This window comes from Lissotriton vulgaris, chromosome 3_1, assembly GCF_964263255.1.
Source record: "Lissotriton vulgaris chromosome 3_1, aLisVul1.2, whole genome shotgun sequence".
Lineage (NCBI taxonomy): Eukaryota > Metazoa > Chordata > Amphibia > Caudata > Salamandridae > Lissotriton > Lissotriton vulgaris.
In genome coordinates this window covers 980,105,628-980,127,597 of record NC_141689.1, presented here as the reverse complement: position 1 = coordinate 980,127,597, position 21,970 = coordinate 980,105,628, and the positions used below count along the sequence as shown (strand labels likewise).

The following is a 21,970-nucleotide window of genomic DNA, read 5'->3' as shown; positions in this document are numbered from 1 at the left end:
ACCCTGGATTTCGGTGAGACTGACTTTGATGCTGTTGGTCCTCATGGCCTCCGGTATCCTGCTGGTAAGACACAACAGATGGCGTATGCGGGCTCTTCAGTGGGACTTGAAGTTCCAGTAGGCACAGCATTGGGGAAATCTCACCAACGTGGTTCAGATCTCGGAAGGAACTGCGAAAGATCTGCAGTGGTGGTTAACGAACCACGATTAGGTCAACTGCAGACTTCTCTCCCTTCCCCAACCAGATCTCACAATTGTGACAGATGTCACTTCTGGGATGAGGTGGCCACCTGGGAGAGGTGGAGACGGGGGCCACATAAATGTATTACATTTGCGAGCGATTCAGTTGGCATTCAAAGTATCCCTTCCCTCTGTTAAGAGGAAGTTAGTGCAGGTGTTCACAGACAACACCATTGCCATGTGGTTCTGCAACAAGCAGGGTGGGGTGGGGTAGTGGACTCTTTGTTGAGAGGCTCTTCGTCTCTGGATGTGGCTGGTACAGCAGGGCATAACCCTGTTGGTTCAAGAACTGGCAGGTTCTCTGAATGCCAGGGAGGTTGAACTTAGCCATCGGTGCCTGGTAGATCATGAATGGCATCTTCACTCTGAGGTGGTGCAAGTTCTATTTCAGCCGTGGGGAGAGCCTTGGTTAGATCTGTTTGCCACCGAAGTGAAAGCGTAATGTCCGCAGTTTTGCGCGTTGGAGTTTCCAAGCCAGTACTCGCTCAGTGACGCTTTTCGTCACGAGTGGAACTGCTGCCTCCTGTACGCCTTTCCCCCTGTACCACTTTCCCCGTGTACCACTTTTGCCCCGAATGCTGAAGAAAATCAAGCATGACTGGGCTCAAGTCATTCTTGTGGCTCCGGACTGGGCACGAAGCGTCTGGTACCTCGAATTCTCGAGCATGGCCATCGATTCTCCGATCAGACTGCCCCTTCGGGAGGATCTCCTGTTGCAGCAATAGGGGACGGTCCTCCACCCGAACCTGCCCAGCCTCCACCTCCTAGCGTGGAGATTGAGCGGTGATAGTTGACAAGGTTTGACTTTCCGCCCAAAGTTTGTAATGTCATCTTGGCATCCATGCGTCCCTCTACTAAATTGGTGTAGATGGAATACGTTTATGGCATGGTGCACAGCAAAGGATGTGGATTCCCTTTGTGCCCCTCTTTCTGAGGTTTTCTTGTTCATCCTTTACTTGGCCCAGCAGGGCTCTGCTCTGGGCACTCATAATGGATATCTTGCCGCTATTTCTGCTTTCCTTCGTCTAACTGATCAGCTGTATTTATTCAAGTCCCCTTTTTTTAAGGCATTATTCATCTCTCTCCTCCATCTCCTTTCATAATGCCCCAGTGGGACTTGAATCTTGTTTTAACTTATCCAATGTGAACTCCTTTCGAGCCTCTTCACTCCTGTCATCTGAGTCTTCTTTCTTTAAAAACTGCTTTCCTTGTTGCCATCACCTCTGCTCGTAGGGTGAGCGAGCGTCAGGCACTAGCCTCTAAGCCCCCTTTCTTCTCTGTGCATACGGACAAAGTGGTGCTTAGAACAAGACCCTCATTCCTTCCGAAAGTGGTTACACCATTTCACAAAGGACAAACAATCACTTTGCCCACCTTTTTACCACCTCAGCACCCTTCCAAGAAGGGAGAGAGACTCCACCGTCTGGACCCAAAATGTGCACTGCCCTTCTTCTTGATTGCACAAAAGATTTCCGGGTGGATGATCAACTCTTCTTTGGCTATGCAGGTGCCCAGAAAGGTTGGGCTGCCCAAAAGAGCACCATCTCCCGATAGGTTAGCCTGTGTATCAAAATCTGTTATGCTTTAGCAAAAAAGGAACCTCCAGTAGGTCGGAGTGCTCATTCCACTAGAGCAATGGCAGCTACTACTGCATTGGCACTTGGAGTCCCACTCTTTGACATCTGCCAGGTGCCAACTTGGGCATCCTTGCACACATTCAACAGACATTACTCCCTCGACAGCCAGGTTTGGAGAGACGGATATTTTTCCCATTCTGTCCTTCAGAACTTTCTGGTGTGAACCTAGGTCGCAGTCCCTCCTCCAGGCAAGGTATTGCTGGGGTTTCTAGTCTAAGGTATAGAATATATAACTAACTGTCTCTTTCAGATGAACAAGTTACTTACCTTCGATAACGATGTATCTGTAAGAGACATAGGTTAGTTATAGCTGACTTATCCCCCTTCCTCCCTGCTCTGCAAACTGACTTCTATGGATAGGGACTCTCTTACAGGGCCCTAGTTATGGTGCACCTGTGGTCAGTGTCTTCCTTGGTTCTGTGCTTCTGGCATGAAAGTTGTGTTAGAACTGACATCAGCACGCTGGGGCGGCATCTAAGTAGACACCGCAACATCATCCCGGCGTCCACGACGCCGACGACGGACGCGGAGTCTACCAACGCCACCTACCAACGCGCAGCGGTACTAAGAAAAAATTTGCCGTATCCAGTCGGATGCCTGAGGGTAATTCTAATGTAAGGATTCTATAACTAACCTATGTCTCTTACAGATACATCGTTACCGAAGGTAAGTAACTTGTTGTTCAGGGCCCTAGTTTTGCACACGACTACGTCAGTTAGTTCGTTGCTCTGCTCTTCTGGAAGGGAAAAACCGAAAAGTACTAACATCTGCATGCCTGGGTGGTGCCTCGTTATAACCGATTCTAACGACACCATCGACGTCACTCATAGCTAAATGGATCCACCCGACGATGCGCACAATGGGTATTGCTCAGCAAAAGTTTCTTGATCCAGCCTGGTGCATGGGAAATTTAAAGGTAAGAAATCTACAGCTAGATCGAGTCTGTAACAGATAATGCATTACCGAAGGTAAGAAACGTGTTCATTTAGTTGTGTGTTCACTACAATGCCATTGTATCTTGAAATGCTAATTAGAAAAGAACCTGCCATTGTCGGTAATTATTTATATCAATAATGCATAAGGCAGAAATGATTGCAAGTGCAGCACATATGCATCTTAACTGTTGATTTTCTTAAGCTGCAAGTTTCACTGATAAAAACAGTAAAATTGAAGGACATTTCAAAGAAATGCTACTAATAGAAGGTAAACTGTTTTATATTTTGTTTAATTTTCTGGTATGTTTTATTTTGTAACCGTATATGTGTTGTGTAAGTAATGTTTATAATGTAAGATGTAGATTAGTGTGTTCCTAGTGCAGAGATTTTGTAACATATTTTTTTAATACATTGTTGATGACAGGTCCAGATCTCTGACCAGAAAGTTGATCAAAGAGCCGAATTTTCAAAACTTGCTGAATTCAGATTGGGCTTGATTGTTACTGCTGTCAAAATGTTATCTGATGGGTCCATGAATGCATCAGTCAAGTTAACAAACTGCACACTAGATGACAAACGAAAAGATATCCAGAAGGCAACTCCAAGGTATTTTTTTTTCTGACAATTGATAAAATATATTCTTTACTTTGATTTTCATGCTCTCTATTTGTCCTTGTAAATAACATTTGATACTTCTACAAGTTTTCTCAGATAAAAAAATGCACACTTATTTTGTTTTCAAATGTATTCACTTATTTGTTTTGTTAAGCAATTGATTTTGATGTGGGAATCTCCTCTCTAACTGTGTTGAGGTACATGATTGGTCAAGGATCATCTGGAGGATATCTCGGGAACTTTCTTGACAGTTTTTCTTTCACATGCAATAGAGCCCAGACAACTGGGTGCTCCAAATTGTTAGTCGGTATTGCAACCTTCCAGTCACAGAAACCTGCCACCCAGGCCACCATCCTCAGACTGAATGACGGAGGACCACCTCTCCCTGCTATGTTAGAAGGTAAAGGCTCTTTTCACCAAAGGAGCCATCAAGAGGGTGCCGACATCAAAAGTATGTCATGATTTCTATTCCTGCTACTTTCATGCTGAAAAAGGATGGAGGCCTCCGCCGTATACTAGACCTACACCCTCTCAACTACTTCCTGAAAAGGGGGAAAATTCAAAATGCTCATGTTGGCTCAGATTTTGTCTGTCCTTGACCCTCGAGAAAGGGGAGTAGCATTGGACTTGTAGGATGCCTATATTCATATGCCTATCCTGCCGGCCCACTGCTATAACCTGCAGTTCACGGTGATTCACAATTACTTTCTGTATGCTGCGCTCCCTTTTGGCCTTACCAGTCCCCCTCAAGTGTTCATGACAATGATTGTGGTGGTTGCAGCCCATCTGCAGAGGTCAGGATTCCAGTCTTACCCCTACCTTGATGACTGGCTGTTAAAACCGAGCTTAACCCAGGAGGTAGTCACCAACCTCTAGACTACGGAAGACATCTGCATTCACTCGAGTTCACTATCAGTGTGCCAAAGTCACACCCTTTCAGATGCTCCCTTTTATCGTAGCCATGCAATGCAATGTAATTCCGTACCCCGCCACCGGAGCTGCGAGTCTAGGATATTCAGGCTAGGATTTGGATGTTTCAGCCATTATCCTGGATTTCAGTAAGACTGACTCTTAGGCTGCTGGGTCTCATTGCCTTCTTTTTCTGCTGGTTCAACATGCCTGCTGGCATATGCACACTCGCTAGTACGATTCGTAGGCCCCGTAGGCACAGCACCATGGGAATCTCTCCAACCTAGTCCAGTTATCAGAGGAATCTGCAAAAGTCCTGCAGTGGTGGCTGACTGACTGTTATTGGGTCAGTGACAGACTCCTCGCCCTTCCCCAGCCAGATTTCACTGCAGTGAAAGATGAGTCACTCCTGGGCTGGGGAGGCCATAAGAGGTGGAGATCCGAGGACTTTGGGCTCTAGTGGAATCTCTGCTCCACATCAGCCTTTCAGAGTTGAGAATGTATTCGCCTTCCTTCTTTCCATCAATGGGAAAGCAGATTCAGGTGTTCACAGACCACCATGATGGACTGCAACGAGCAGGGCAGGATGGGGTCTTGGACCCTGTGCCACTGAATGTGGCTGGAACATCAGGTCATTTTCCTGTTTGTGCAGAGCCTTGCGGGATTCTGAATGCCAGAGTGGACAAGCTCAGTCACCAATGCCTTGCGGATCACGAATTACGACTTCACCCTCAGGTGGCACGAGGTCTCCTCCGGGATAGGAGGAGAACCGTGGCTATCACCAAGAACTTGCAAAGTCAGCACTTCTGTGCATTGGATTTTCCAAGGTGACTATCTCTCGGAGACTTATTTCGTCCCAGTGGAGCGCAGGGCTCCTTGACGCCTTTCCACCGAAAACACTCCTACCCCGAGTTCTAAAAAAACTTCAGCAAGCATACGAGGCCCATATCATCCTTGTGGCCCCAGACTGGGCACAAAGAGTATGGTATCCCAAGCTCTTGAGAATGAGTTTCGTTCTTCTGTTCACATTGTCCCTTCGGGAGTATGTTCTGTCACAGCAACTAGATCGGGTTCTACACCTGAACCTGCACATGCTCCGTGGAGATTGAGCTACGACAGCTGAATGTCTTCGATCTCCCTCATGAAGTCTGCAAAGTCTTCTTGGCAGCCAGGCGGCCATCAACAAAGACCGTGCACCCCTGCCATTGGGGAAAGTTAGTGACTTGGTGCATTGATGAGCATGTGCACCCTTGTTCAAAGTGTTGATAGTTTTGTCATTAGCCTGGTCAGGCCTTGGTCTGGGCACAGTTAAAAGGTATCTTTCAGCCATCTCTTCTTTTTTGAGGTTGCTGATCAGCCATCCCTGTTCAAGTTACTGGCTGTGACACATTTCGTAAAAGGCCTCCAGCATATGTCACCTCCAGCCCACCCCCCCCTCCACACCTTTTGTTATACCGCAAAGGACCTCAATATGCTTTTAACTTTTGGCATGTGTTGCCCTTTAGTACCATTGCACAGCTGCACTCTCTGTCTTTTCACAATCAAGACAATCTTGGTAGCCATCACACCGGCCTGGAGGATCAGCAAGCTCTTTTTGTCCATCCTCCGTGCACCAGCTTCTTTCCAGACAAAGTGACTCTAAGAACATGTGCTTCCTTTTTGCAAAAGGTGCTGACACCCTTTGGCGTCGGCCAGTCCATCATGCTGCAGACCTTCTTCGCCCAGCCTCATCCCTCTAAGGAGAAGGGAAAAGGCAAAACTCCATTGCTTGGACCCGAAAAGAGTCATTCTATATAGTTCACACCAAGGAATACCAGGTAGGCAATCAGCTTTTAGTTGGGTTCACTGGTGCCAAAAAGAGCTCAGCAGTGCAGATATATACAGTCTCCAGATGGATTGTGCTCGCCATTAAAATCTGCTATGCATTGGCTGGGAAGTAACCCCCTGACAGCTTGCGGGCTCCCTCTACCAGAGCCAAAGTGGCAACCACTGGGTAAGCTCGCTGAGTCCCTGTTTTGGATATCTGCCAGACAGCAAAAACAAGATTACTCTTCTTCTCTCAAATCAGATGAACTTTTTAGGAGTAATAAAACACTCTGCAGAAACCAGGACCTTCCCATCAGTTGAAAGTCAAACGGCTTTAACAAGACTGCCAAAAAAACATATGCTTCCTACAAAGACTACTAGGAATAATGTCCTCTTGCGTAGTGTTAATACTATTCTGCAGGCTGCACATGAGACCCATACAAGAGAAGTTAGACAGACAATGGACCCAAATATCTGGCTTCTTCAGGGACAGGCTAGCTGTGACTACGAAAATTAAATAAGCAATCCCATGGTGGCTGTCATAGACCATTCCTTCAGCAACAGTGTCAACTTGTGCTCATCTCATGGCTAAATGAAAGGATGGGGAGCTTACTTCCAAGAGCTGTCGGCCACAGAACTGTGAACGCTACAGGAGAAACATTTACATATAAATGTGCTGGAGCTCAGAGCAGTCAGGGTAGAACTACAATCCGTCCTCCCACAAATCTATAACTCAAAAGTACCAGTCAGAATCAACAATTCCACCATAATGCTTTATATAAGCAAATTAGGTGGGGCATGTTCTTGAATTCTGAGCAATTTCCAACAAGATAGCCCTTCCGGCAGAACATCTCGCAGACACAACAAAACAATCAAGTAGAATATCTCAGCAGATCACTACAGGATTGTCACAAGCAGGAGTTGAGAGACAGTAGCCTGCAAGTAATATTCCAGATCGCAGGGAAGCCAAAAATAGACATCTTTGCAAAATAGAGCGACAAGAAATGCCTCTCTTATGCAAGCACACACTCACAACCAAAATAATGGTGACATGCTCTTTCTGTTGGATGATACAGGATGTCTGCCTATGCCTTTCCACTGCTTCACCACCCGCCAAAAGTAATCACCATAATGAAAAGAGAACCCTGCAGGCTGATGCTCATAGCCCTCACTTGGCCGAGACTGTACTGGTTTTCAGATCTGCTACAACTAGTTCAGGAAACACCCATTCTGCTGTTTTTAAGATTGATTCTATGTTCAGGTACTAGGGTAAGATACTTCACCCCAACCCTCAGCCTCTCAAGTTGGTGACGGGCTCCTGAGCACCATAAATTTGTAAAGATTAACATTCTGCATGACTTTAAAGATATCTTGACGCAAGCCAGAGCTATTTTAACCAACAAAACGTATGCTGTGAAATGGAAGTGATAATATGTTTGGTGTCACACTGAAGGATTACATCAGTTTCATATTCATGCTCATCAAATACTTCTATATCTGTACGAAATGGAGGTCTAATATCAGAGGCCCTATCCATCGAGATGGGAGTGCGACAGGAGTGCCACTTATCTCTGCTTCTTTTCGCCCTGGAGATTCAGCTGTGACTAGACATAAATCAGTGGGGTATCACCATTGATGGTCATGCCCATGTACTTTCATTATATGCAGATGATTCGCTTCTGTATATTCGCCAGCAAAAAGGGGCAATTCCAGTGCTCCTGGATATACTAGCCTATTTTGGATCAGCCTCAGGTTTGCACGTTAACCGCTGGAAGTCGGTTATATGTCCATTGGGAGCTCCATGTTGGACCTCCGTGAGGTTGAGTTCAGCTGGGAAAGCGACCATTTTCGCTATCTGGGCATACAGGTAGGTTGTGAGAAGTTGGCCTGTTATGTGATGTCCACTATTCTAGTGGGCACCTTGTATCAGTCCAAACAACCCTTATGGTGATGGTTGTAAAGTCAACCTTATAGACCAGCTATCCTAGGGGTAGCATGGACAAAGCAGTCTTGGTCTAAACTCAAGAGGGCATGTGAAGCAGCTGTTTTACCATATGTAACCCCTTTAATACCAAATGAAAGGACACCACACAGGTTATATATAAAATATATATGTATTTATTTCTAACACAACCCCTCTGAACTCTTTATGAGGTCAGAGGAACAAGCACATAACAAGATACTTAATTATCATACAATAAGTTGCACAATATACAGTAGCACCCATGGGGCACGTCAAACCATATACTAAAATAGTGGTATAAGAACCACGTGACGAACAAAGGATAGACCTAGTCAATCGCTGGGGCTACACTGTACTACCAAAGTATAGGAAGTAGGAGGCCCACGGGAGGCGTGTGCAGTGTCTTTACACACACACAAGTTACCATAGAGTTAGAATCGGAACGATAGAATAGGAAACTAGTTCTTTTAGGGCACTTCCGGATGGACTAGGATAAAGCTACTTGAAAGTTAGACACTAGGATAGTTAATACCCACAGGAGCACCGGAGTACTCACGTTGCCTCACCCACAGGAATCGGGTGCATAGGTGTCAGTGTGTGTCGGGTTTCGTCGCTGAATCCTATGGAGCCTTAAAGAAAGAGGCTGTAGGTGACCAGGAGAGAGGTGTCCGGTTGGATCCAAGGGCGTATCGAGGATGAAGAGTACCTGAAAGCAGAGGGGACAGAGTCTGGGTCACTAGCCAGTGACCAGGAAGGAACCAGGCGATGTCGCGAAGCAATCAGGTGATGTCGTGAAGCTTGTCTCTGCAGCCATGTGGACCAGGAGGTGTCGACGACGACCAGGAGCTAGGCACGGACTGTCCCACGAAGGATCCCGCTGTCGCCGGTGTTGGCTTCCGGATTGGAGTCAACAAGCCTTGGCTAAGGCAACCCACGCAGGAATCGAAGATGGCTTCTGGATCAGACCAGCAAGGTCTGATGGGCTTCTCCTTTTCAGGGAAGCAGGGGCCAGTCTGGAGCAAAGAAAAACCAAAGGGGATGATGGACGGAGCGTTGACAATACAAACACTCACCCCAAGTCAACTGATCTGGGTTTAATCCATCACCGTTCTTTAGCTCACTCCGCCACCACAGTTCAGACATGGCCATAAGCAAACCAGTCTGACCCTGTGCCTCATGGGAACAGTCCAGCCCGAACTGCCAAGCCATGTCTTCCCTGGACCGGAATCAAGCTTCCCAGGACCGGTTTCTGGCCTTACAGCCGTCTTCAGAGACCAGACCAGCAGTGTAGATTCAAGATTTTGTCGTCACAGAGGCCACTAGCCAACGGGCAAGTGACTGGACAGACGCGTCGAGCAGGAAAATGCAGAAGGGCCCCGCACAGAACTCGTGGAGTTGGTGCTCGGGGCTGGGGTTTCTCAATCCCCAATGCACAACTTCGAGGGTGCCTCAGAAGTTTCACGGAAAGCAATTTGCTGGCTTTCCAAGATGGCCGGTCCCACGTCTCGCTTCGCCTCCACGGGTCTCAGCTTTGCTGTGGCTGTGGATCGGGCTGAAGGAAGTCTGGAAGTCCGGGTCTTGTCAGGCTCTGTGCTCGGGCTCCGGCGGGAGCGTTCGGCAAAGCAAACCGTTGATCGCTTGATGGTGCCTGCTTGTGCAGGGTGGTCACTCCTTGACCACAAAGGAGATTCTTCAGTCTTCTATCTTCAAGTAGAAGGTCGAAAGTCCAGAGCTTTGTTTCAAGTTTCAGTCAGGATTAATCTAAAGTCTCTAAACTCAGCTCCTACCTATATACTAATCTAAGGGGCTGGATTACCTGCTAGGTCCCTCCTATGGGTGGGACCAGGGAAGGGGGTGGTTACACCCCTTTCCCTTTGTCCAGTTTCGCGACAGAGCTGGGGCTGGAGTGCCCCAGCAACTGGTTTGAACCGGGCTATGCAAGGGACACCTTGTGTGCCCCAGGCAGTGTCTCATTTCATTCAGCCCTCCCTGCCCCAATACACTATGGCCTGTTTGGGGTGGTGCTAGCACCTCCCAAGACAGGAAACCTATTGTCCAAGCCTCCCTCGCTGGAAGGACTCCCAGCAGCAGGAGATCAGACTTGTGTCTGTGGCAGCAGCATCCATTTTGTGATGCTGAGGCTCTGGTTAACTTTTACCGGATTTAGTGGGAACAACATGTCTTCTCCCTCTAGAAGGGTGGAATGCTACCCCCGTCGCCAGAACTGGCAAGGGGTAGTATTCCAAAGCGTATGACACCTTACACGCCATGTTTTGATAAAGCCAAACCAAAGTTAGCATTCAACCGCAAGGATTATAATGCACTTAAGAGTATATGGTATGCCTATATAAAAGAACAGCTATAAGGACATGGTTCCGAAAGCTGGAGACAGGCTCAGCACATGCTAGAGCCTCACCTCACATAAAACCAAGCACTCTGCCTCCAGGATTGTTAAGGCCTGCCATAGGAGTGACTTATAGGTAACTATGTGTCTAGTGAGTGATTACACGACCTTGCCCCAGCTGAGTGATCAGCCAGTTGTGTCAATGTGGATGGCCAGCCAGGGGTGGCATAATACATGCAGCAGCCCCTGGTAGGCCTTGGGTGCACCTATGCCCTGTGTACCTAAGGTACACTATACAGGGGCTGATAAGGTGACCCAATATCCAATTATGTATGTACCTAAGGTACATGGAGTCCATTTTAAGGAGAGAGCAGATAGCCTGGGGCCCTGAATAGCAGGATCCCAGGCCAAATAAGTCGAAAACCAGCTAAACGCTAGGCAAAAAGTTGGGGGTAACCATAGTCCGATATCCACCTTCCTACACAAAGTACTTACCATGTCATTTATGTAAAAAGACAACAAGGGTTGAGGTAAAACAAATTGCACCTGCTTTCACCTGTGGCTTGTAATTCGAATTGATGGTGCTTGTGATTCCAAGGAACACAACCCCGTTTGTTTCTTCAAGGGCAAAACCCGAAATTGTAATGTATAATAAGAAATCAGCACCCATCCAGAAAGTATTGTCTTTATAGTCTCAAATGTCCACAGTACATATAGAAATGCACAATCTTGTGAAAAAAAGGTCCAAATTCTTGCAGAGTTTCTTGTTCAGGTTCTTTATTATAATATTTCAGCACAAGAAAAATCCAAGAACACAAATGGATTTACTTCTTAGCCAGCCAACGCGTTTTGTCTCTACAATGAGACTTCTTCAGGGCTAAAGATAAAACATGCCATAATTAGACACTATACACCATTTTCATACACAATTGAATTAGGGTTTAAAAATCTGCAAAAAACACCCAAAATTGTGTTGTCTCCATTTAATTTACCCAAGTTGGCCGATTAATTAATTTCAAAAGAAATCTTTTCTTCTTACTGAAAAAGAGGAATAATTGATTGAACAAACAACAGAAGGAAGCACTGTTCTTTAAGAGGACCCCACTTATTCCACTATGGTGCTCACAAGAGTCTTTTGTTTGTGTAGAAGGTTTATAGGAAATTAATAAAGTTACAATACAAAGCATGATTACATAACAGAAAAAACAACAAATAAACATAGAACAGTAGCATACCTTCAATGTAAAATGGTAATCAAACATCAATACATCATGGTAAATTTCCTCAAAACAGCATATTAAGGTAATTTCTAGAAAATAGAAAAACAGAATCGATTTCCACTTTAGGTTATATAACAGTAAAAAGAGAAGTCCATCACGAAAATGATATCATTTAAGTAGCAATTTTTTTCTAAAAGGACTATCCATTGTTACCTATTACAAAACTTTGGAGTGTCTGATTGTTTGTGAGCATAAAATATCTGCCTGGTTTCAAGGCATACTCTTTTTAGTTTATTAACTGATTCTCCTTAAATGGTACATTGTTATCCAAGTAACCAACTAGTTTTGTAACTAAAAATCTGTTGATAACCATGAATGAAACCCAGGTTATTTTTGAGATGATATGGGACGCTGTAATGTCCCTTATGGCTGTATTGCTGTTATACCTGAGTAACATCTTTTGCACTGGATGAAATCCTGCATAATATATTACAACAGACTATATGATTACCTCTTTGTTCTGACGAGAAGTGTTCAAGAGGACAGAACCCATACAAAGTCAGGATTCCCTGTCTGTTAGATAGCTTTATTGCTCACACTGAAAATAAATGCCATATTAACATCAGTATCATGATATTACTCATTGAACTCAGATGAAAAGTTTTTAGGTCATATAGTCAATAGACACATCTAAAATTAGAAAACTACCTGTTTTTGCTGTGCTTACTCTTAGTAGTCTGAACATGATTCATAGAAAAAACAGAAAAGAAAAAATGTATTTTAGTCATTGTGAGTATATATAGTATACTGGTTATTTAACAATTCTAATTTAGGTCATCTATAAAAGCTCACAAATTCACAGATTCAGGCATTCAAAGTTAATCATGACATCTTTTCTTTGCAATACTAGAGTCACAGACTGATTACACTTGAACCTAGTATCTTATAGGAAATTCTCGAACAAAACACAACCTTAAATGTATAATATATAACCCATATTCTATTAAGTACCAACATTGAACATGATTTTATCATTCTCCTTCAGTTATATGCAGTATATCAATTCAAAGTTACCTCTAAAGGATTCTATAGAGAATAAGGAAATTTGGGAAAACTGCTATCTGGTCCATTAACTAAATACAACAAGTATATGAACTTTTAGAATAGCAAAGGATTTACAAAATAAGGGTAAATCCTAAAAGAGATTTAGTCAAAAAGGATTTAAGCCAAAATTAACTTAAGTAAAGTTAACCAACCTAGTTGACAAACTTATTAAAATAAGTAGCCTAACTATCTACACTCACCTTAAAAAGGTATGGTAACCAGCAATATTTCCACATCAACGGTAGGACAGCAACTGAATAAGCTGTCTAAACCTCTATCTTACATAGCCTGGGCTCAGGTATAAATGATTACACCTGAGTTAATTAGAGTTTTAATGGGCGTCATGGATGGACCGCAATAGATAATTTGAGCGGCGGCCATCTTATAGTGTGCAAAACATACCAATGTATATGTCTATAGAGGGTTTCATTCTTATTTATCTAGGAACCTAGGCTTAGAATTTAGGGTAAAACCGAGCCCAAAAATCTAATATAATTAACCGAAATGCAAAGTGCATATGTTAGCCTCATGAGATCATCTTAAGTAATTTCGGCGATATTCAAGGTATTCTGAGCCTGGACCGAAATGAATAATTAGAGCGGCAGCCATCTTGTAGTATGCAAACCATACCATTGTGTATATCTATATAGCGTTCCATTCTTGTTAGACTGGAAACTAAGGCTCAAAAATTGAAATAAACCGGAATCCATAAATCGAGTATAGTAAACTGAAATAAAGAGTACATGTATTAGCCTCATGAAATTATCACAAGTGTTTTCGGTGATGTTTAGCGTTTTCGAACCTACCGGCGGCGGCCATGTTAGGCGTGCTGATTATCCTATACAGCACTCAAAAGTATTGTTTTATAAAATAAATGATATTGACTCAAAATGTAATAGACCCTAAAAGAGCCATAAGAATATATCAACAATCAATGATAAAATAAAAAATGAATATAAAAAACTAGTAATACCGAAAATCCAAATATCAAGTAATCTACAGTAATTATTTAATTGTCTGTGTGTGCTATTAGCAAGAGAAATATCCGGCAGTAAGATACGGAAACGAGCGATAGCTTGAACTCGAGTCCACTTCAACATCCTAGAAACTGTTTGAAAATACAAGGGTTTAGAAGGGCTCTTTTGATCCGCAAGACCGGCGGCCATCTTGAAAGCGTCAAAAGCCATTAGTTGAAGCCATGGAATACACTAGTACGAAAATAAAATATTCTATAACAAAAGTAATACCGTGACTCATTAGTCAAAAATAGAAAATTAAACGTGACACACCATATTTTTAATAGAATTGTCAGGACCTCAAATGCTTCAAATATATAGTTAGCATGTTCGAGAATATAATATGCTCAAAAGCGGGATATTTGTATATAACACAAATCAGAAAAACAAGGGTACATGTGAGGCTAACATTATGCTGTAAAAAATAAGAATCTATCACTATCTGAGTACTTAAAAGCCACAAATGTTTGTGAAAATCGGCAGCCATCATTAAAAATCAAGGGTGATATATTAGTCACCTTCAGTAAAAACATATTTTTTAATACTCTTGATGTAATTGAGCATTAAAAGCTAGATATTCACTAAACTAGTTATAATATGAGCGTGTAATATCGGAATAGTATTAAAGTCTAGGTTGACATAGATATATAGGTATCCATAGTCCTGTGCTGGTTACATCCTTAATCAAGAACCAGCTGTCATCTTCGATATTATTTAAGGAAAACTAAACAAGATAAAAATCAATTAGGATTAACCATAATTATTCTAAAGAGAAGGGAAAAAAGCTTATTGAAGAAAAACAGAATAGTTTTTGAATTGAAACGGTGGAAACATTTTACAGTAGGACCGAAAAATGATAAAATCCAGTACAGTGTGGTTCACAAACATTAATGTAAAAAACACACATATTGTTTTACAGCAATATACATCGTGTATATGAAACAGTCAAATTCATAAAGAGAAATAGTCACAGATCATATCGCTGTTACATACACCTGAAGGAAAAGTTAAGACTAAGTATTTATGCTAATTCATAAGAAGTGATGGAATTCAGAATTTTGTTTAAGTCCCTGTTGAACACTCCTTAGACGACAAATCCATTTGGATTCAAGTTGTCTGAGGGCAAGCTCCCTATTCCCCCCTCTGACTCCGGCTTTGAGATGATCAATGGCATGAAATTCAATGTTCCTATCATTTGGATGTTCCTTAAAAATATGGGCTGCCATCGGATATTTTGCGTCTCCATTATTGATTGCTCGCACATGTTCTTGTATGCGAATTTTTAAACATCGGATACTGCTGCCAACATAGGTTTTACCACACCCGCACAGTAATATATATACTGTGAAAGTGGTGTTGCAATTGATGAATTCTTTAATTTCAAAGCATCTAGAGCCATTGTACGAGAATTGATTAGTCTTATTCTCTCCAAATTTGCATGTGGAACAACAACCACATACAAAGAATCCTTTGGGTTTTTCTGGGAACCAATTGGTCTTTTTTTGAGTAGCTCTTACATAGCTAGGGCACAAAGTGTCCTTCAGGGTTGTACCTCTTTTATAAACAATTTTTGGTTTTGCAGAGACAATGTCTTTCGGTATGCTTTCTGCCTGTAGAAGATGCCAATTCTTACGTAGGATGTTATAAAGGTGACTACTGTAAGAGTTGTACTGAGTTATAAAGGACACTTGGGCTGAATAAGTGTCATTGGTTTTCTTATTTTTAGTGTGTTTTAATGTGCTCACTCTATCCAGAGTGAGTGTAGTTTTTCAGCTTTGTCCAAACATTTTGAATCATAACCCCTTCTCTGGAAGTTGCATTTGATCTGTTTCAGAATTTTAGTAAAATCACACTCTCTGCTGCAGTTGCGCCTAGCGCGCACCATTTCGCCATAGGGTATTGCTTTTATGGTAGATTGAGGGTGGGCGCTTGCAGCATGCAGTACATTATTGCATGCTGTGTATTTTTAAAAACATCACTGTGAATTTTCCCATCAAAGGCATAGAGTCTCAAATCCAGAATTTCTATTTCTTTGGACGAGTACTTCATGGTTAGTTTGACATTAAAGTCATTTTCATTGAGATAGTCAAAATAGGTCACCAGATCAACTATTGGCCCATTCCATATTAGAATAACATCATCAATATAACGGGCATAGAATACAATTTGATTGCACCCATTTTTGGCTCTGGGACCCCTCCTCAAAAAACCCCATAAAGAGATTGGCATAGGATGGAGCAAACCTGGAGCCCATTGCAGTACCACGTTTTTGTATATGCCACTCTTCATTACTCAAAAAGGCATTATTCATCAGAATTAATTCTGCCATTTCCAGCAGCATGAAAGTGTGTTCCAATTTATTACAGTCCCGTTTGAACAAAAAGTGTCTCAAAGCCCGCATACCCTGTCTTTGTTCAATACAGGTGTACAGGCTTTCAACATCCATTGTTACAAAGAGTAACTGTGGATCCTGCCAAATGAAATCATCTAGTTTGCACAACAAGTCTCCACTATCGCGCAAATAGGACGGAAGGTTTTGTACATACGGTTTGATGTAAACATCAACAAACTCAGAAAGGCGCTCAGTTGGGCCACCATTGCCTGAAATGATGGGTCTCCCAGGTGGAAAAGCGCCTCCCTTGTGAATTTTGGGTAAGATGTACAGGCATGGAAACCTGGAATGATGTGCCTGTAAATATCGATATTTATTATCTGAAAGTAAACAGGATTCATGCCATTCATACAGTTTTCCATTGATCAAGGTCTCAATTTTAGATGTTGGGTTTTGATTCAATCTTTCATAACATTCAGAGTCTGATAATTGTCTATTGATTTCACATTGATAATCGTTTTTATTCATAAGGACAACACTTCCACCCTTCCACCCGCCTCTTTGATTACAGCTCTTCATCTTGTCTCAAATCATTCAATAAGGTCCAATCATTTTTGGACATGTTCATCTGATGTTTACATTTGTGAGTTCTCGCATGATTGTCCTCCAATTTATAGAGGTCTAAGGTCACCTTTTTGTGGAACTCATCGATAACAGTAACTTTTGACTGGGGAGGTATAAATTTGGACTTATTTCGTAAACCACTGTCTTCATTACAGTCCTCATAGATACCAAGTAGGTTTGTGAAATCAACCACATTGCCAATTTCATCCTCCTCATAAATGGTGGCTAACATGTGTGAATGATGTATATCACTGATACTAGGTATATCTACACTCAAATTCACTTTAGACACAGGAGGCACTGGTGGATGCTCAGCAAAGATTTTTTTTATTTTCAATTTTCTTGTGAATTTAAACAGGTCCACATGTACATTGTCGAAGTTACGTTTATTGGTAGGGCAAAAATTGAATCCCTTACACAATACGTTCTTCTCATCATCAGTTAAGACCCTGGCAGACAAATTAACAACACTAATGTCTTTCGCACAAGGGTTTGAATCTGGAGAGAAATTTGGACAGTCAGTCAGTATTTTTTGTTGCTCTGTTCTCTTGCTTTTGTGCCTGATCTTGTATTTTGCGCCACTGCGCCTTGTTCTTGATTTTTCCGGTTGCCTAGACGATATCTTTGTATCTCTACTAAAAAAGCAGATGGTGTATTGTCTGCAGCCATGGTACTAGTACCTTCTCCAGGATCAGATTCTACTGAGGACATCGAACTGTTACTAGAAGATACACTTGTGTTGTCTTTTTCACCTTTGTCTTGGGCTTTTTGGACTATTTCATCATATTTTCGAGCAAAGGTGAAAATGCGACCCTTCTTATAATCGCCATCATCTCTACGTATCTTTCTCTGTTTCTTTTCTTTCAAATATAGTTGGTAACTATTTAGCTCTTTCTTAAGGATCTCATTATTTTTTTGTATTATGTCCTTAAGGCTAGACTCATTAATTTTCTTCTCTAGTTGTATGATTTCTTCCCTGATTTTTGCTACCTTCCTTTCTGCATTAGTGATTAGAATAGTCATCATTTTATAAGAGGCGGTGTGTAAACCTTCCTCCCAATCAGTTAATAGATCTTTGTCCAAGTCCTCAAAACTGGGGAAGATCATTATTCTCAATCCCCGGGGGATGCGTCTATTCTCGATATATTTCTTTAAAGTGGCCCCATCCCACCATTTTGCCAACTCAGAATTTTTTAGTTTCTATAGTCGTGTGAACTTGGATTTAAGTCCCTCATTGCTGCCAGTCCCTTTATCTTGTGTCACTGATTTGTCTTTAGTTGCTTTATCAAATAAATCATCAAACATTTGTTCCCCGATTATCATTGAAATCCATAATCAAAACACAGTTATGCAGTAAATAACAATAAATAGCAGTATGGCCTAGGACAAGCAGTGCAAATTACCCACAATAAACTATTTATGTAAAAAGACAACAAGGGTTGAGGTAAAACAAATTGCACCTGCTTTCACCTGTGGCTTTTAATTCAAATTGATGGTGCTTGTGATTCCAAGGAACACAACCCCGTTTGTCCCTTCAAGGGCAAAGCCCAAAATTGTAATGTATAATAAGAAATCAGCACCCATCCAGAAAGTATTGTCTTTATAGTCTCAAATGTCCACAGTACATATAGAAATGCACAATCTTGTGAAAAAAAGGTCCAAATTCTTGCAGAGTTTCTTGTTCAGGTTCTTTATTATAATATTTCAGCACAATAAAAAATCCAAGAACACAAATGGATTTACTTCTTAGCCAGCCAACGCATTTCGTCTATACAATGAGACTTCTTCAGGGCTAAGGATAAAACATACCATAATTAGACACTATACCCCATTTTCATATACAATTGAATTAAGGTTAGAAAATCTACAAAAAACACCCAAAATTGTGTTGTCTCCATTTAATTTACCCAAGTTGGCCAATGAATTAATTTCAAAAGAAATTTTTTCTTCTTACAGAAAAAGAGGAAAAATTGATTCAACAAACAGAACAGAAGGAAGCACTGTTCTTTAAGAGGACCCCACTTATTCCACTATGGTGCTCACAAGAGTCTTTTGTTTGTGTATAAGGTTGTAACGCAAAATGCCAAAACTTTGCCGCCAGGTTCCCACACCTGCAGTCTCAGGGCAATGCGATATGGATGAACTGGTCACGCAGATTTGCGTACGCTTTTCCCCCAGCTCCGCTCATACCGCTAGTGGCGCGCAACTGCAGCAGCACTCCATGACGCTCATCCTGGTTGCTCCAACGTGGGCACGGCAGGCTTGGTACACCACGTTCCTGGAACTTTCAGTGGTGCCTCACCAGCGGCTACGCCTCACGCCCAGTCTCCTCACTCAGAGCCATGGAGACATACAGCATCCAGATCCGCAACAGTTGAGCCTTGCGATTTGGCTCCTGAGGTCATAGTTTGGCTACCTCAACTTGCCCCCTGACTGTATGAACATCATCAAAGAGGCAAGGCGACCTACAACTAGGGCGTGCTATGTAGCCAAATGGAAATGTTTTGTAATCTACTGTTCCAATAATGACATTAATCCGCTAGATGCGTCCACACAAAACATCATATGTTACTTCCTGCATCTATATCGATGCAATCTAGCGTATAGTTCCGTTAGGATACATTTGGCCGCCATAGCAGCTTATTTCAAAACAGGCAGCATCTTTCCCTCTTTAAAGTGCCTGCCATTAAAGCCTTCCTGGAAGGGCTCAAAAGAGTGATCCCTCCCAGACACCCTCCTTCACCTGTCTGGAATCTAAACATCGTTCTCACCAGGCTCATGGGGCCACCCTTTGAGCCTCTTCATTCTTGTGAGATACAGTTTCTTACATGGAAAGTGGCCTTTCTGATAGCCATCACATCGCTACGAAGAGTTAGTGAGCTTCAAGCCCTAACAATTCAGGAGCCCTTCCTACAAATTCATGCTAATAGGGTAGTGCTGCGCTCCAACCCCAAAAAACATGCCTAAGGTGATCTCGCAGTTCCACATTAATCAAACAATAGAACTACCAGTTTTATTTCCAAACCCTGATTCAGTGGCAGACCGGGCATTGCACACCTTAGATGTTAAAAGAGCTCTCCTGTATTACATCGACAGGACAAAAGAATTTAGAAAGACTAAGCAACTGTTTGTTGCCTTCTCTCCACAACACAAAGGCAACCCTATTTCCAAACCAGGTATAGCCAGATGGATTGTTAAGTGCATACAAATCTGTTATCAAAAAGCTAAACGCACTTTAACAGTTCCCCCAAGAGCGCATTCCACACGCAAGCTAGGGGCATCCACGGCTTTCCTAGGTAACATTCCTCTAGAGGACAAATGTAGAGCAGCCACATCGTCCACCATACATACATTTACCAACCACTACTGCGTAGATGTACACTCCAAGCAGCAAGCCGCTGTAGGACAGGCTGTTCTCAGAACTCTCTTTCAGACTGCTGCAGCTGGCACTGGCAACCGTCGCTAGGGAGGTGACTGCTATTTATTCTATGCACAGATATGAATTCAGCAGCCCACATGCCTCGAACGGAATATGCTACTTACCAGTATGCATCTGTTCTTGGCATGTAGGGCTGCTGACATTCATATCGCCCTCCCTCCTCCCCGGTGCCTGTCGCAGCTGTGGCACTCAGAATCATTTTCAGGCATGGTCATCACTTTCAGTATTACACTCCACCTCTGCCACAATGGCGAAAAACAATCTGAGGATGGAGAGGATGCCCATGCGCACTGTAATCCAGGGGAGGAGCCACCTATCTCGTGATACTTCGAAGACTCTTCCAGGACAGCAATGTGCAATCATCCGGACCCAACACTAGGCGGCGATCTATGCACAGATATGAATGTCAGCCGCCCTACATGCCAAGAACAGATGCATACTGGTAAGTAGCATATTGCCTACATGTCCTTCACTGTCTCTTCTTTTTCTTTTGAGGCTTAGCTGCACTAACTGCAGGCTCATCCCCCCCAGGTTCCTTGGGTGTGGTCTGGCACTGGGCCAGTACCTCTCTTTGGCTCAGACCAACCTCTGGGTGGTCATTCCCAAGGAGACAATCATGGGGGAGGTCTTTATTGACTACCACCTTTTTCCGACAAAGGGACCCAGCTATTCTAGGGGCACTACAGCCACAGGCCTAACAGTGACATCCCCTGGGACAGCCCTTACTCTTTTTGTGTCCCCTGAGACACACTGGTTTGAGAGAACCAAGCTGTCATGCACCACAGGGTGACTGGCACAGGTATCTCTCAGGGCAGTGGCTGGGATTCCATTCACCAGTAAGTGGTAGAAATGTCTACTCCCCTATGGAATCTCCAACTCTCCTTTTGGACCCATTTTCCAGTTGAAGGCTAGAAGGACTTTCTCATCTGAGAAATTACCATCCAAAGCTACACTGGCAACCCCTGAAGCTACACTAGGGGCTGTGTTTTAGGACAGCTAGGGTCCCCAGCACTTCTACGTCTTCTGGGTATAGTCTTGACTTGAGTAGTGTTTCGTATGCTACTGTTTTAGTAAATGGTTTGGTCTCCCCTTGACAACCACTGTGTATTTGTGCAACTTACCTGTTTTTATTGCTAAATATTGTGTGCATTGTCTATATCTCTGGGTAGGAGATATCTTTGTGTTAGTGAGTGTCTTATAAGAAATACATATTTTTATAAATACACTGTGTGGTTCTTTTTCATTTTATCTAAACGGATAAAATTATGCTCTTCTGAAACAAGCTGCTTTACGCTCCTTCTGGGCTAAGCCTGAAGGCTTCTCTCTACAGTTACCACAGAGAGCTTTCTAAAGGTGTCTAAGACTACTAATATCACCATAGGGTTGTCTGGATTAGTGCTGGGTGCCCACTTACATAAGTGTGCACCATATACTAAGCCTGCTTCTCACAGGCGCCTACTGCTGATCCACACTCTTTGGTTGAAGTGCTGAGGCATGAGTCTGAACATATCTCCCCACCTAACCTAGGGGCGCAGCGTCTTTGACCCAGATGTGAACATTTTCTCAAGCTCTCCTTTCTGCTCTTGGGTCGTCACCTCCCTCTGGAATGCCTTCAGGCCCCACAAAGATGCATGAGTTCGTGCCTGTGACGCTGCCGGTGGGTTCACCCTCTTCGGCCTCCTATGTCTAACACCTCAGCATCACCAGTGCAAAGCTGGTCGCGGCTTCTACCTCCGGCTCTGGCTTCTGGTCTGGTGACTTTGATGTCTGCGTCAAGCTCTAGTCT

General features: G+C 43.1%; 1 protein-coding gene across 4 annotated transcripts in view; it reads left to right on the top strand.

Annotated features, from left to right (window-relative positions):
• The window catches only part of VPS13A (vacuolar protein sorting 13 homolog A), a 2,146,181-nt gene that overhangs the window by 837,629 nt on the left and 1,286,582 nt on the right, over positions 1-21,970 (top strand). For all 4 annotated transcript variants that reach the window (XM_086961343.1, XM_086961342.1, XM_086961345.1 and 1 more), the window contains one exon: positions 3,237-3,418. In XM_086961343.1, the coding sequence (XP_086817469.1) occupies positions 3,237-3,418 (182 nt within the window). The remainder of the gene's footprint in view (positions 1-3,236; positions 3,419-21,970) is intronic.